The 15,378-nt window shown below is 39.4% G+C and overlaps 2 protein-coding genes across 3 annotated transcripts in view; one reads left to right on the plus strand and one right to left on the minus strand.

Moving 5' to 3' along the window:
- tmem150aa (transmembrane protein 150Aa) overlaps nt 1-11,370 on the minus strand; it is a 14,970-nt gene extending 3,600 nt beyond the window's left edge. The window contains exons 1-6 of one of the 2 annotated variants that reach the window (XM_014024946.1): nt 11,279-11,370; nt 5,401-5,685; nt 5,179-5,226; nt 4,959-5,045; nt 3,594-3,661; nt 591-718 (exon numbers count right to left, since the gene is read on the minus strand). In XM_014024946.1, the coding sequence (XP_013880400.1) occupies nt 591-718; nt 3,594-3,661; nt 4,959-5,045; nt 5,179-5,226; nt 5,401-5,465 (396 nt within the window). In that variant the 5' untranslated portion in view covers nt 5,466-5,685; nt 11,279-11,370. Of the gene's footprint in view, nt 1-590; nt 719-3,593; nt 3,662-4,958; nt 5,046-5,178; nt 5,227-5,400; nt 5,686-10,440; nt 10,540-11,278 lie in introns of those variants that run through there. The other variant, XM_014024947.1, reaches the window with a different exon arrangement.
- Nucleotides 11,371-11,809: 439 nt separating this feature from the next.
- Nucleotides 11,810-15,378, plus strand: part of LOC106529498 (potassium voltage-gated channel subfamily V member 2) — a 6,973-nt gene continuing 3,404 nt past the window's right edge. The window contains exon 1 of the mRNA XM_014024949.1: nt 11,810-14,568. Within this exon, the coding sequence (XP_013880403.1) occupies nt 13,234-14,568 (1,335 nt within the window). The 5' untranslated portion in view covers nt 11,810-13,233. The remainder of the gene's footprint in view (nt 14,569-15,378) is intronic.

Here is a 15,378-nt window from a genome sequence, read left to right on the forward strand (position 1 = left end):
TCTCCAAACTTCCATTAATGCATAATTTAAGTTGTTTTTTAGTTTGTGATCTTCATATTAGTATTGTAATGTTATACAAGAGCATTAAAAGCCAATTAAACTTAATTTAATCAATTTATGTCATTAAAATCTAATTCCAGTTCAAACAGAATAACCTGCTGTCAACATAATTATGGAGTGTAATTTATTTTCAACTCGACATATTTTCTAAATAACGAAATATGAAGTTATTAGGGAGGAAAACCCGTCTGGATAACAGCAGACTGACTGCTCGTAAAATATACGACAGGTCTGGACCACTCGTGAATTTAGTTTGTATCTGAAAAAAATCGTAGAATACGAAAACATTGGTGAATGCCACAAATTCTCCTAAATCACTCGTACGCACAACTTAACAACAAATCTGTGTGTACGAACGGTTCTTGCATGAGGCCCATTGATTATTGTTGTTAGCAAATCTTGTTCTGACTTTAATCATTCTGTCTGCAGATGAACAGCATGTCATGAACTCCTAGGTCATTAAAGGATGTCATGAATTACTTGCTTAAACATAAAAGTATTAGTTCTATTACACTGCTGATGAGAATTACCTGGAAGTTGCCCACCATGACCAGACCTACGGCGTTGGCACAGCCGCTCACCAGAGCGCCGGTGTTAATCCAACATTGATGGCTGTGTTCGATCACCTGGGCGTAGCGCAGGAAGCACACCATCACCACTGCAGGAGCAACACGCATTTTAAACAAGCAGACACGTCATCTGTTCAACACTTTTCTATTAGTCACTTTGAAAATCACAGGACAAGGAATCTGGATTCACATTTTTTATCATTTAGTGTAAAAATATGCTGTTTTATGATGACATCATCGAGAAAACCAAGATCCTGCCACTTCAGACAGGAAAAGCACGAGGGACATGAGCAGAATTACAAATCCAAGGTCACAAGATCACGGGGACTGGAAAATGTTTGGGAATGCATCTGAAAGGTGAGGTGCAAAACGTAGCGATGGTGAAAACAGGAGTGAGATAATCAAGGACGGGGGGAGGGGGGGGTAAAATTGGGGCAGAAGTGACTGGTGATTAAAGGAGACAGGAGAGAAGAGTGATGAAGGAAGGTTTATGCAGAGGAGGGAGGAGGTGAGGGAAGGTGGAAGGAAAGCTGCATTCATTATTGATGAAACAGCAGCCATAATGTCTGAAGTCCTGAACACCGTCAGGCTGTGGACGCCATGCAGAGTTACAGAGACTAATTACAAAATATTCATTTTTTCACAACCAGCTTTTACTGAACAAGTTCACACACAGAAAAGTAATTAAAATAAATAAAGTTTGGGGATTTTGATCATCCCATAAAGATGAGATAAAGAGGAAATGGTCAAAGCGAAGGTTTTTCTGCAGACCAAAGCCTTTCTGGACACTTTTCTGCTCATCTGCAAATGGACTAGAAGACCTGACAAAAGGAGCTGTGCTCAGCTAAGATATCTTTAAAAGCCACATTAGCATTTATAAGTGAGCTGCTGCTGGTTGACAGAAAGGGATGAAAATCGCTGATAAAGCTTGGCTGACAGTTTGTAGCTGTTTATTAAGCTGAATGGTTACCAGGCACACATGTAAAAATATGGGAGTGGTACAAATCTCTCTAAAAACTTCAGGCTAATCAGAGCCGTCTCCCTGCTCTGCGTGTTTTACCTGAACCGTTTAGATCATTTTAGAGTTTCTGACAAAAAAATCTAGGGCTGCTACGATTAATCGACAACTAATCGATTATTAAAATAATCAGTGACTAATTTAATAATCGATTAATCGTTCTCTTTTTTTTGTTCTTTATTTTATTTTCTCTCCAAACTGCTTTGACACCTTCCACTGCCACATCTGCCTTTCTGTCCTTGACACACATGCACAGTAGTGGTAACTGGGGTAGGCCGTGGACGTCACAAGAAGGGCTGCACTAATTAGTTGAAATAATCGATGACGTCGATTATGTAAATTTGTCGACACAGATTTTTTTATTATCATCACCACGTGAATGCTCATGCAATTCCATTTCGGTACCTAAATGCATCATTGCGACCGTATTGGCACAAGAGTGGTGAGTTTTCCATGCTTGTCCTGAACGCAGCATCGCGTAAGAGCGTAATGACGTCAGCAGCYGCTGCTTCAGTTCAGTCTGAAGCTTGAAAACAAGCCTCGCAGCTCCTGGAGTAAAATTTACCGAACAGACCGCCTCTGAATTATCTGGTGGATTAATTATCTTGTGAACATGACGTTCGCTTGCTCAAAGTAAATAAAGTACCGCCACTTTCTTTATTTCATCCGCCATTAAACAGAGACCGGTGTTTTAGGTCGAGCCACGTTCCCCCATCAGACAGTTCCCCCATCAGACAGTTCCTCCAGCGTCTCAAACAACAGAGGAGCTTCCCGACACACGTCTGACCTAAAGAGCACAAGCAGCCAACAAGTGTTGGACGTGTTTTGGATGTTCAAAATGTAGCTTAAATACCTTTTATTAATTTTAACTCCATCCTCTTTTGCTTATTTGATTTAAACTTATTTGCCTTCCATGGACCTCCATCACACAGTTTTCTAGTGGGGAAATGACATCAATAGAAACACGTGGAGCTGGATTTTAATTTGTGTAATAAGACGAAACAGTCTTGTTGTTTTCAACAGTTTTCACCTTAAAGAAAAAAGTTACACAACTGATGTTACAATGCAAAGAGTTGGATGTTGTCTTGATATTTGTTAATTTTTATATATTGAGAAATATGTTAAATAAAAAATAATAAATAAATGTTTTTTTTATAGTTTTTCCAGAGTGACTTGAATTTTGCATGATTTAGTTCATTTGTTAGATTGTTAACATCTTGCACTATATTTCTTTTACTTGAATTTTATATGCTTTGGTTGAGATTTTATGTTGATGTTAAATCTTTTAAGCTTTTTTTGTTAAAGAATTGACTCTAGAGTGCATATTTTGTGTCCATGAAAAAACTATTAAAGAAAATATTACAATATTAAAGAACTGTTCTTGTTAATTTGATGAAAACATTTTAAATTTCCAGTGCACTCACATCAGAATAACTTATAGATTTGTTGTTAGAATAATCGATTGATCGTAAAAATAATCGTTAGATTAATCGATTAGAAAATAATAGTTTGGTACAGCACTAAAAGAATCACACTTTACAGTTCATTTCAGTTAGCTGAGCTGGAAGCAGAGGAACGTCAAACGATGCAAAGCAGGTCAAGAGTTCAAACACAGCAAACCTTCATCCACCTTTATCTGACCTCTGGTCTCCATCAGTTTAAAGGTTCAATCTGTCTATTTGTGATGACTGAATTATTTCACAGCATCAGACACAGAAACATTCACAGCTGTGTGAACACTGGAGACATTTTCAGGTGATGCATTTTAAAACAAGAAAACAGCCAAAATAAATCTTTAAGCCAATTTAATCTTACAAAATGTCTGTTAAACAAGAAAAGTGTATTTTTTTTTACAATTTGTCTGATGTTTTGATAATTAACATCAACAGAACCACTGAATAAAAAACATTTATTGATCCACTTCATGAAGTTTTTTGAGGACGTACCCATGAAGGCGCCGACGTTTCCAATCAGGCTGAACAGGCAGCTTTCAGGAGGGAAGGAGCCACATTTACTGGAGGAGCACAAAACAATCCAAGCATCAGAACTGAACGCTGAACACCAGGATTTTCATCACATTTCCTGGCAGTTATGCAGAAACAATAGGGATTTTAGTAACCAGTGTTAAGATGTGGACAGATGAGGCTGCAGTGGTTTTCTAGGATCATTTGGAGTAAACAATCCCAGCTAAATCAGTGAGGTGTTTGCACAGAGTCTAAAGGACACTAGAAGACAAAATCCACTCAGCCTGAGCCTGTTAGAGCGTTTATTCACTAAATCCCACAAAGATAATTATTAGGACAATAAACTGAATTCTGAATAGAAACGTCATGACTTTACAGGCTTATGCAAAGTCAGACTAACACAACACAATTTATCATGTCCAGCACTGAGACTGAGGTTTGAAAGAAGGTGGAAGCATCCAGAGTTGTGAAGTAACTAAGTACAAATACTTTGTTACTGTACTTAAGTAGAAATATTGGTTATCTGTACTTTACTTGGGTAATTATTTTCAGCATACTTTTTACTTTTACTCATTACATTTTTACACAATTATCTATACTTTCTACTCACTGTATTTTAAAAAAAGGTAAGAAGTAGAAAGTCGTTACTCCTATTTTATTCTGAGTTGTTATTACTTAAAAAATACTATCCAGATTAATTATGTCTCATGGATAGAGTGAATTTAATTGTGTTTGGATGAGAAGTATAAATATATACCATTCTGATACCATATTAGCTTGTACACAACCCATCACAGCTGCACACCGTTTTGGAGAAGTCACCTCCCAATAAATGTCATTTTGTAAAACCTAACTGCTCACTTTTACTCAGTACTTTTACTTTTAATACTTAAGCAGATTTTGTGTCAGAAATTTACTTGATACTTAAGTACAAAAAATATCAGAGACTTTAAGACTTTTACTCAAGTAATATTTTTAGAGAAGACTAACTTTTACCAAAATATTTTTATGATAAGATACTTGTACTTTTACTCAAGTATCACTTTGAGGTACTTTATACAACACTGGAAGCATCTGACTTTGGCAATCTAGATTTAAAATCAAAATTTAACAAACAGATGACATGAACACAACTAAAAAGCGAGCTATAATCCTAGCGTTTCTGTTCGAGTTCTGTGCAGATTACACAAACTCAAGTTATGCAAAGCGTGTGTTGATGACTGACACAGAGCCGCAACGTAACAAGGAGCTAATTCATGCCTGAGGCGCTTTGCCGACACAAAACAGGTTTTGTATTCTGAGACAAAAACCTGCACCGTGGCGAGGAGGAGGGGTACGATGGCACACCTGATGAGGGGGATGTCCTGGACAGTGCAGCAGGTCTTGGGGAAGCCGGGCCGGGGCAGCTCCTCTGCACACGTTACATTATAAAACCTGCCACATTAGAACACAATGAGCTCAGTTCAGTCTCTCATGGCAGCTCTGGAATCCACATGGTTATAAAAACACAACATGATTACACATTCAAACCCGTGTTATGACTCCGACAAGCCAATGAAACACGTACCAGTTCTCTACAGGACAAACATGGTGATTCATCACAGCCATGGCGTACCTACAGGTGCAAAAGTTACCATAATTTAAATGTCAAGAGCATCAGTGGAGTGAAAATATCCTGAAACAAGATTATATATATATGTGTGTACTCAGCCGTATAAATCTCTAAAGAGCTGGACGTAATCTGTTTGAATGTGACAGAAGACACGAGCACGCTTTTGTCATGACTCACACAATCCATATTCCTGTGATGGAGAAGGCAGCCAAGCTGACAGGCAGGACGATCCAGGCAGTCATCGGGCTGGCAGTGAGCTGGCGTTGTCCCAAGCATGGGGTGACAGGGGTTAGGGGGGGGCTTTAGGTCTGAGTGGCAACACGACAGGGGAGATCAGGTAGGGGGTGGGCGGGGTGTGGGGTCAACAATACACTGGGAGACATACACAAGGAGGGCATGAGAGGACAAAAGGGGGGATGGCACAGCCCCTCTGCTCTGCAGGACCCAGCAGCCAGCAGCAACCTGAAACGAGGGGGGGGGGGGGGGGTATTAGCAGCTTAAATCATACTGTTCCTCTGCCATAACGTGCTGTTCTGTTTTTCCTTCCCTTCAAGTATTTATCAGTGAGGGTGTGCCCGGTGTGATATCAGCTCAGGATCTCATCCAAAAGAAAGTATGTACTGTAGCTCTGAGACGCTCTGTTTCAAAAATAAACTCTCGTCTTTTGTTTGTAAGTCACAGCAGCTGACGCAAATCTAATGTCATCATAACAGGAAGTGGGTGGAGTGGCTGTTTGCTTTTCAGTGGTATACAAACACAAAGTGAGACGTGTTGTAGGAAAAATATGCGCTGTTCAAAATGGTATGTCTGAACAAACAGAAATCTGATGGATTTCTTCTTAAAACTTTACTTTCTATCTTCTGACTCCAGTCAGGTACATTCAGCGCTCAGCAGCACAGGCCTCAGCGTACAACCTTGGGCCAAATCAAAACAAATACAGACAAGAGCTCTGCTCTGAGCAGACACTGACAACTTCTCACTACTATAATAATGAATTGAGCTTATAATGTTCATCTCTTCCTGGTTACACCCTAGGAGGAGTTACCTTTTACGTCAGACGTCAGAACGTCACTCAGTTTTGTTTAGGCTAAAAGAAAGAACACGATAAGTAGGGGTGTAACAATACATTGATCTATATCGATATATCAATTTGAATGGTTCATGATTCAGTTACATCGAGGCAAAATGAAAATATCGATCTATATCGTCATCATATGCTCAATGGAAATCTGTGTTAGATGGGCATTTGCCCATCTAACACATTCATCGCATTATATCGATCGCAGACATGGATTGAACTGAATCGAAATCATACTGTGACAGACTTTGTGATATCAAGAAATATCGAACCGTCATCCAAACATATCGATGTAATATCGTACCGTGATAAAACTGGTGATTTACACCCCTAATGATAAGACACACACCAACTCTTTGTCTGTTTTAACCTTACAGGCTGAAATGATCAGAAAGTATAAACTACAAAACTGCATCTAACATTACAAAATTTCCTTCATTGTCACAAAACTGGAGATCTGACTGAACACTAAACTACTAAAGGTGCTAGATGCTGGGCAATGATAGGTGGCATATTGGAGTTCTGAGCAGACAAACTGGACTCTAAATTAACCCCCCCCCCCCACACACACACACACACACACACACACACACACACACACACCCCACTCACAACCCAACATCACTGCAGGGTGTTAACAGAAAGAAGGCGTTGATGTTGACTGTAAATAAAAACTCCCATTCTGCAGCTGGACTTCACTGTGTTAGTGCTGAACATTTCTTCCACTGCAGCTGAGATAACGTGGACTTAGGCCAAAATAAAAGATAAACGGCCCAACGCGTGTCGAATAGAAACAAACAGCAACAAGACGCGATGAAGGTTGCTGTCAGAGCACACAGGGTCCAGTAGAAATGAAGGGCTCAGCCAAGGTCAGCTGAGCGCTAACGCAAAATGGCACAACACCGACTGTATCGCTTTCCACAGTGTCCAGTTACAAGTGTGTCCTTGGCTCCGAGGAAACAAAGTGAGCAAAATTTAACTCGCTTCAAACAAAACCACACAATAAAGCTCTGGATTTGTAAGAAAATAAAAATAAAAATAAGGATGCTGAAAATCTTAACATCGAAGAGGGCGGGAAACAGTTTAAAGTTGATAAATTAGAGGAGCTTGTTGGATATATGCATTTCTGCATGTCACTTGTTGATAAAAATAATCTGAACATTGTATGTTTAAAAAGGTTCCTGTTATCAGTGCAGTATGCAAATGCAAGAGAAGTAAGTTTTAACTAAATGGGAAACATTTTACCTCCTGAATGCCAAAGTGATTTTCATATTAGCTGACATATTTTTTCTACAGACACAACACTAAAGCTGTGTGCAAGGGTTAGTTTAGATTTTAGCTAAGTTTAATTTCATGACTGTTGATGTCAGGCTATTTGAACATTGTTTTACCCTTTATGTAGAAAAGATATCCCTATAGGCTATGTTAATGCAATCTTAAGGACCACTTAAGTAATAAGTTTTAATATGTCCATGTGGGGATATTTTATGAGCTACAGTGAAACAAGCCTTTATGTTCATATTGTTTAACCAAAGCAGCTGAAATAAACATATTTCCATCTGCACTGCTTTGTCAGAAGTAATTAGCATAAAGTGTAGTTGGGTTTTTAACAAAAAGGGGTGATTAAAGGTAAAGGGTTAATTGTCCCCAGACACAATGACCATCACTGACATCCACACACACTAGAAGACAATTAGTAATTTGCTCCAATGAGCCTCCCCATCTGTCACATAAGACCTCCGTCTGCAAGGAGACAAACAGTCTTAAAGCGACACTATGCAGCTATTTGTCACATGAAACAGCAATTGTTAAGCATTTTTAATCCGTTTTAATGAAAAAGTGATGCTACCAAAACACACAGTCTCATTTTTGGGGTCTTGTTAGTTAAGTAAATAAGTTTATAGTGTTTGGTTACTGTGGCTGTCTCTCAGCTAAGATAAAATGTGTATTAAGTTTAGTGCTGGGCGGTATACTGTTTTGTACCAAAAACTGTTCTTTATTTATTTATTTTTTTAATGATATGAATTATCTGAATACCGGACATAGTGGTTTAAATAGCCTGAACACGTGCGGAACGTTTCGTTGTGGCCGCCAGTGAACTGTTTCCAAGGGGACACTTTTCCCGCAGCACCGCTAAGCGCATTAGCATGCTAACGTTGCAGTAACTGGCGGCGGGTGGTGTTTCAGCTGCTTATATTGACTGATGTTAAAAAAATCCAGTTTTCACCACCGCTGAATATTGTACTCTTCAGTGATGTGCACGGTTAGATTTAACGCGCGACGTTATAATGGAGACATTAATGCATGGAGATTTTAACGTGCTTCTATTGTGAAAAGCCCATGGGGGAAGTAGTTTTGTAATAGAACTGAGATGACTGGTGTGTGCAAGTTGAGTCGTCCTTTTAAGTTTTAATAACACACAACGATAGACCCGATAATGATCTTTTCTCGACCCTTCATGATCGGATTAAAATGCATGATTAAGGTCTACAACCAGGCAAAGAAGAAAAGATGTAGAAGAGGAGGGAAACAGTGATACAGAGGTACAGTAAAAGAAAAAAGTCAATAAGCAAAGTTTGTACATCTTATTATCAGCTGAGCTGTGTGGAAAAAAAATACCGTCAAATACTGTGAAACTGGTGTAATCGTTGAAAATACCGTGATATAAAATTTGGGTCATACCGCCCAGCTCTAATTTAGTTTATATAATCAATACATTTAAGCAATTAGTCACTTTTCAGCTACGTTTTATTCCTCCACCATTAAAGTAACTAAGAAAGCATGCACCATATTAGTTGCTCTTAGTTTTATTTTCAGCCTATTTATTTTAAGACTTATCCTTATAAGTCTTTTTTTTTATTTCAGCACAAACTGGGCTTAAACCTGCAGCCTCAGGATGACAAGACTGTGGTGCGGACCCCCCTATTTATCCAGATGTGGGTGGACCTCATATTTCTGTTCCATAGCCTTTTCCTGAAGTGATACATTAGTCGTTAGCTATATTAATGTTTGAAAAAGCAGTGGAGTGTGTGCAGAGGCTATATAAAACGGTTTCTCAATGAAAGGCTTTGAGTGAAGGTCAGAACATGAGCAGTGAACTGTGGTTGATTCACAATATTCAAACCAGACGGTGAAGCTTGCAAATTAAAGGTAGGAGAATCAAAGCGAGCTATAGAAACGTAATCAAAACATGGCTTGTAGCTTTAGTTCCTGCTTAACTACAGCAGAAAGAAGAGGCTGGACAAATGAAATGTACAATAACCCCTTAAAGAGCTGTGACATATGGATGTTATCGCTGTGAAATCAATCAATTGTTCCACCCGTATTCCCTCTATTAGGACAAGAGATCAGTTTGTGTTTTAGTAAAATTCATATAAATTCCTATAACATTGTTGTATCATTTATGTTATGACTCATACAGCTGTCATCTTCTGTTGAATAATAAAAACAATATTAACCGCACACAAGTTAACAAATGTGCTCTAATGTCTGCAGTAAAACAAGAGATACATTTATCATATTCATATTTATTATAAAGTTTATGTTTCAGTTCACAGCAGTAGGAGGGCATCATGTTACTCTGTTTATTCCTAAAACAGGAAACAACACTTTGACTTCACATTCACCTGGAAGCCAACAGGAGAAGTAAAATGTTTTAAGAGTAACTAGAGAGACATCAGTTTTGGTCTGTTTCTCTGCCTTCATAGGAACATTAAATTTAAGGGACACGGTGTTGGTGTACATGTAGACTCTGGGGGACATTATATCCAAACCCTCCGCTGTTCTCAGCAGTTCTACGCCACTGTACTAAAAAAAAAAGACATACAACTGTGACAGCTCATTTTCAGGAAGCATTTAAACACGTTCGCCCACATATCTCCACCCTGTTACTTAAATCAAACGAACTGAACTTATATCCCTGAGCTCGGCGGCAGCCTCTTCTCGTGGACCGGGGTTCGGGTACCGTTAGCCTTGTTAGCTTATCTAGCCCGCTAGTTATCACTTGTCTTGACTTGACACTTGGCCGCATCTTGATTTCCGCTAACCTAACCAATAAGCCGCCAAACAAAATGCACTTTTGGGATCAAAACACAAATAATACCGGGTCAGCTAGTGTACAAAAAGCAGCTTGTGCCTACCTTCTTCCTGCTGTGCCCACCACAGACCAAATCAACCTTGGTTTCCCTTTAAAAACATCGTTTTTCTTAGCAAATGAAGCTAGCTGTGGAAACAACTTCCTGTTCACCTTTTCAAAATAAAACACTAACCTGACATATTTTAATTAAAAATAAATAATTTGAAGCGCTTATAAAGTACTTCTTTGTGTAAATACAATACAATATACCATCATAACGACTAAAACGCATTTTCCCATAAATAATAGTAAGTCAGTCTTGGTAAAATGTCTGATCTGAGTTATGTTGAGGCAAGAAAGTGACATTGGTGAGCAGGAGGGAAAATGTTAATAAGACTAAGTTAAGACTAATTTACTTGTTAGTCTTAATGTTTACTTTTTGATAGTGCCTTGGTTACTTATTTTATTTTTTCCTACAGTGGTCTAAAGTGATTTTCTATTGTGCCTAACTTGACAAAGCCCTTAGTGCTGCAGGGCTCTTAATTTCAAAGTACAATAAAAAATTAAATAAAATAAAATAAAACACAGGAATACATACAAAAAGTTATTAAAAGACAACTGTTACACCAAGAATATGCTATTTATATATATATTTTAATTTAAATGTGAATAATTGTGATGAGATGTAGGCTACAGCAAATGTTTTTGAATACAACCCTGTGCAAAAGTCTTGCACCAACCCCAATTTCTTTATACTTTGCATCCAAGGAGACAGACTTCTTGTAAGCTGCTCTATAATCAATATTTTCACTTTTATGTAAGCACATTACAATATATATATATATATATATATATATATATATATATATATATATATAATCAAAACATACAATTTTCTTTACCTGCTTCTCCTTTCCAGGCTGTGGGGAGCTGGTGTCTATCTCTAGCAGTCTGTGTGAGGGGTGGGGTACACCCTGGACAGGTCACAAATCCATCTCAGTGGCATAAAGACAAATGAGATAAACAACCATTCACACTCTCACACACACACACCTAGGGATAGTTTAGAGTTACTAATTAACCTAAAATGCATGTTTTTGGTCTGTGTGAGGAAAACGGAACACCTGAAGAAAACCCATGCATGCATGGGAGGAACTCCACCCAGAAAAGCAGCAACTCTGACTTAATTCAAGTATTAAAAAGCTTTTCAGCTGTGAATAAAACTGAATGTATACAGTGGGCTTCATAAAGAGGATGGTGTTAAACCTTCACATTTTCACTATGCCTTGACAGGACTTTACTGAATATAATCTATACATTGTGAGGATAAGTAAGTGAACGCTTCAAAGCAGATGTTATTTCTGTGAAATAAAAACATTAAAACATACAGATGCTAACAGACCTTTTTAATAGAATTCACATAAATGGAGAATATAATTATTTTATTTTGCTTGTAATTTACAGTAAGGTCTACGAAGCTGATTCACAAGTGGAGGCTGAATTAGATTAATGAAAACATATACAATTCAATACTCATTATATTTTAATCAACCTTCATGTTTAGACTAGCATAGATAATAAATCTGAGTACATTTTTTATGCTAAAAACATTTCAGTACAGAGTTCATCTGGTGATAGAAGTAAAAAAAACAGTTTAATATACAGTATAATGTGTGGCCATGAGATAATTTTGAGCAGCTGAATTAAATGTCTCATGTTAGGAATTACTCTGTGCCTAAATCCAAGAGACTGAAGTATGTTACTGTAATTCATTCCTATATTAAAATAAAATGAAATTAATTCAAACTTGTCCATGTCAACAATCAACTGTCTCTGCAATAGTTATCTCGTGGCCACACATTATTTTTTAAACTAATGTCACCAGATGGGTTTTGTATATTAGGAATATTGTTTAGTATCAATTGTTTTCTTATCTTCTGGACCCCACATAGTAAGTTAGATAATGTTGTTTAACTCAGATCACCATGTGGTGCTGACTGATTAACCCTCTGTTCATCTTTACTTCTTTTCAGTCCTCTTACAGACCTGTTGCCAGTTAATGCTAAATTCTCCTCCTGATGGCTAATAAGAGGATCCAATGGAATTATTTTGTGACATAAAAACTGATTTTTGTTAAATCCCTCCTAATTAAACCATTACTTTCTAAAGGCATCAAAATGTCACAGAGCTTTAGTGAATCTTTCTGTTCGATCCTTTTTAACATTTTGAGGTTTTGATTTATCTTATGTCTACAGAACTCTGCACCCAACTGTGAAGTAAGCTAATACTTAAAGCCCTTATCTTATTGGACCCACCAGCTTTCTTTGTTCCCCTTTATCTTAAAATGTTTAAACCACCTCAGAAATTAAAGTAAACAACCTACAACACAATGAGCAGGTGATTTAAAAAGTATGTATAACACACTTCGTTTGTATGTTTTGTATAGTACCAATGTATTGGAGTTTTGTTCAGAGAATATAAAAGTAACCAAAGACATGGAATATTGTTTGAGAGACTGCACAGGGATTTCAAAATATCAGTCTGTGACAGAATGTACCTGTTTTCATGTTATTGTTGTCTATTGTGTTTTACCCCAACCTTCACCAAGTTTAGACCATAAACTACATGACTCATCTTAATGATTATTCATCAGGATGTGCTTCTCAACTAGCGTCATGTCAGCCAGGCAGCTCAGCAGAGGATAATGGTATTTAAACATCCTGTAAGTATGTGGATCCTCTCAGTCAGCAACATTAATGGGGACATGAGCAGGACGCCTCATGTCCTCCACTCTTAGGTGAAGACAGTATTAGGCAGCAGAGTCATCAGTCTGCAGTTTGGTCTCCGGACTGTCACCATGGGGAGTGCCAAGAAGGTGGGGAACTTCATGAACAGGAGGCAGAGTCTTTTCCCCAACTACAAAGTCACAGACTTAGATTCAAATCGAAGACCTTCTGAGACAGTTTACCCACTGGCCAAGGAAAGCTGCGTGAAGACATGGAACTCCATGCAGGAGCTGAGCAGAGACATCTATGACATCTACTCTGAGTACGAAGATGAAGAAGATGAGGGTGGTGGTCCGTATGTCTTTTCCAAACAGATTTCACCTGCCAAGAACTACGTGATCAATATCAATGTAGGGGGGAAGTCCTACCAGATAGCTTACAAGATGGCAGCAAAGTATCCCAAGACCAGAATAGGACGACTGGCCACCTATACAGACCACAACATGAAGCTGGACCTGTGTGATGACTACATCGTGACCAACAACGAGTACTTCTTCGACAGGGACCCGGAGGTCTTTCACAGCATCTTCAACTTCTACAGGACGGGTGTGCTGTACATCAGAGACGAGCTGTGTCCTCGAAACTTCCTGGAGGAGATCAACTACTGGGGCGTGAGGATCAAGAACACGAACCGCTGCTGCCGCATCTCCTTCGAGGAGAGGCAGGACGAGCTGAACGAGCAGCTGAAGATCCAGAGGGAGCTGGAGGCCGAGGTGGAGATCGAGGAGAATGAGGAGCTTTTCCACGACATGTTCATGGGCCAGGCGCGCCGAGCCATCTGGAACCTGATGGAGAAGCCGTTCTCCTCGGTCAAGGCCAAACTGATGGCCGTGGCCTCCAGTCTGTTCGTCCTGATCTCCCTGGTGGCCATGACCCTCAACACAGTGGAGGAGATGCAGTACAGAACGCACACACGTCAGCTGAGCGGCAAGACGTACTGCGAATACGTGGAGTCCATCTGCATCGCCTTCTTCACCATGGAGTACATGCTGCGTCTCATATCCACGCCCGACCTCCGGGCCTTCAGCAGGAGCGTGCTCAACACCGTGGACCTGATCGCCATCCTGCCTCAGTACCTGCAGGCCATCCTGGAGTTCTTCGACAACGAGGAAAACTACATGAAGCACGAGGTGGACATGCAGGCGGTGGGGCAGGTGGGGAAGGTGGGGCAAGTGTTGAGGATCATGAGGCTGATGCGGATCTTCCGTATCTTGAAGCTGGCGCGTCACTCTGTGGGTCTGAGGGCGTTTGGTTTCACCCTGCGTCAGTGCTACCAGCAGGTGGGCTGCCTCTTCCTCTTCATCGCCATGGGCATCTTTACCTTCTCGGCCATGGTCTTCACCGTGGAGCACGACATGCCGCACACAAACTTCACCAGCATACCTCATGCATGGTGGTGGGCTGCTGTAAGTGCATCTTTGTAGAAACTGATAGTAGATCAGGATGTTTTTTTTAACATATATTTTTACCTATTTGGTCATGGTATCTTGTCAGTTTTACAGGGTTAAATACTATAATAATATATTATTAAACTGTTTTTTTTTTTCTAACCTCAGAGCCTGGTTGTTTACCATAAATAAACCCATTAACAGATCACTGCCCTCCCTCTCAGAGCAGGTGGTAGAATCTTCCTTCTAATCTGGGGTTAGGAAATGATAATCCCCCCAATGATTCTAATGGGTATGGTTGAAAGGTGCTCGTTGTGCAGTTATTTTCGACCCAAGTGAGTCATTGAACCACAACACACCACACTGTGCACAGCCGTCCTCAGGTCACCACACAGTTCAGGTTTAAATTCCATATATGACGTTTGAAGTCTTTATTTTTATTTTTATGGTGAAGCCAGGTGCACGCTTGGGGTCACCAATATTTTTGAAAAGGAAAATTCCTTTACATTGTCAGTTTTCGAAGGCTTTAATCCAAAATAAACAGGAACCGTTCACCCTGACAATAACCCCAGTTCCAGCTGAAGAAAAACAACTCCACAGTATGATGCAGCCACCACCATGTTTCACTGTGGGGATGGTCTTCTTTCCTGATCCACCGTCTTGTTCCTGAACCAAACATGTCTTTTGGAACAGTGGCTAAAATCAACTTCAAATTCATCAGATCATAACGCATTTTCTCCACATTCTTTTAAAAGATGTGTGTGTGTGTGTGTGTGTGTGTGTGTGTGTGTGTGTGTGTGTGTGTGTGTGTGTGTGTGTGTGTGTGTG

The sequence above is a fragment of the Austrofundulus limnaeus genome, unplaced genomic scaffold (assembly GCF_001266775.1).
Source record: "Austrofundulus limnaeus strain Quisiro unplaced genomic scaffold, Austrofundulus_limnaeus-1.0 Scaffold449, whole genome shotgun sequence".
NCBI lineage: Eukaryota > Metazoa > Chordata > Actinopteri > Cyprinodontiformes > Rivulidae > Austrofundulus > Austrofundulus limnaeus.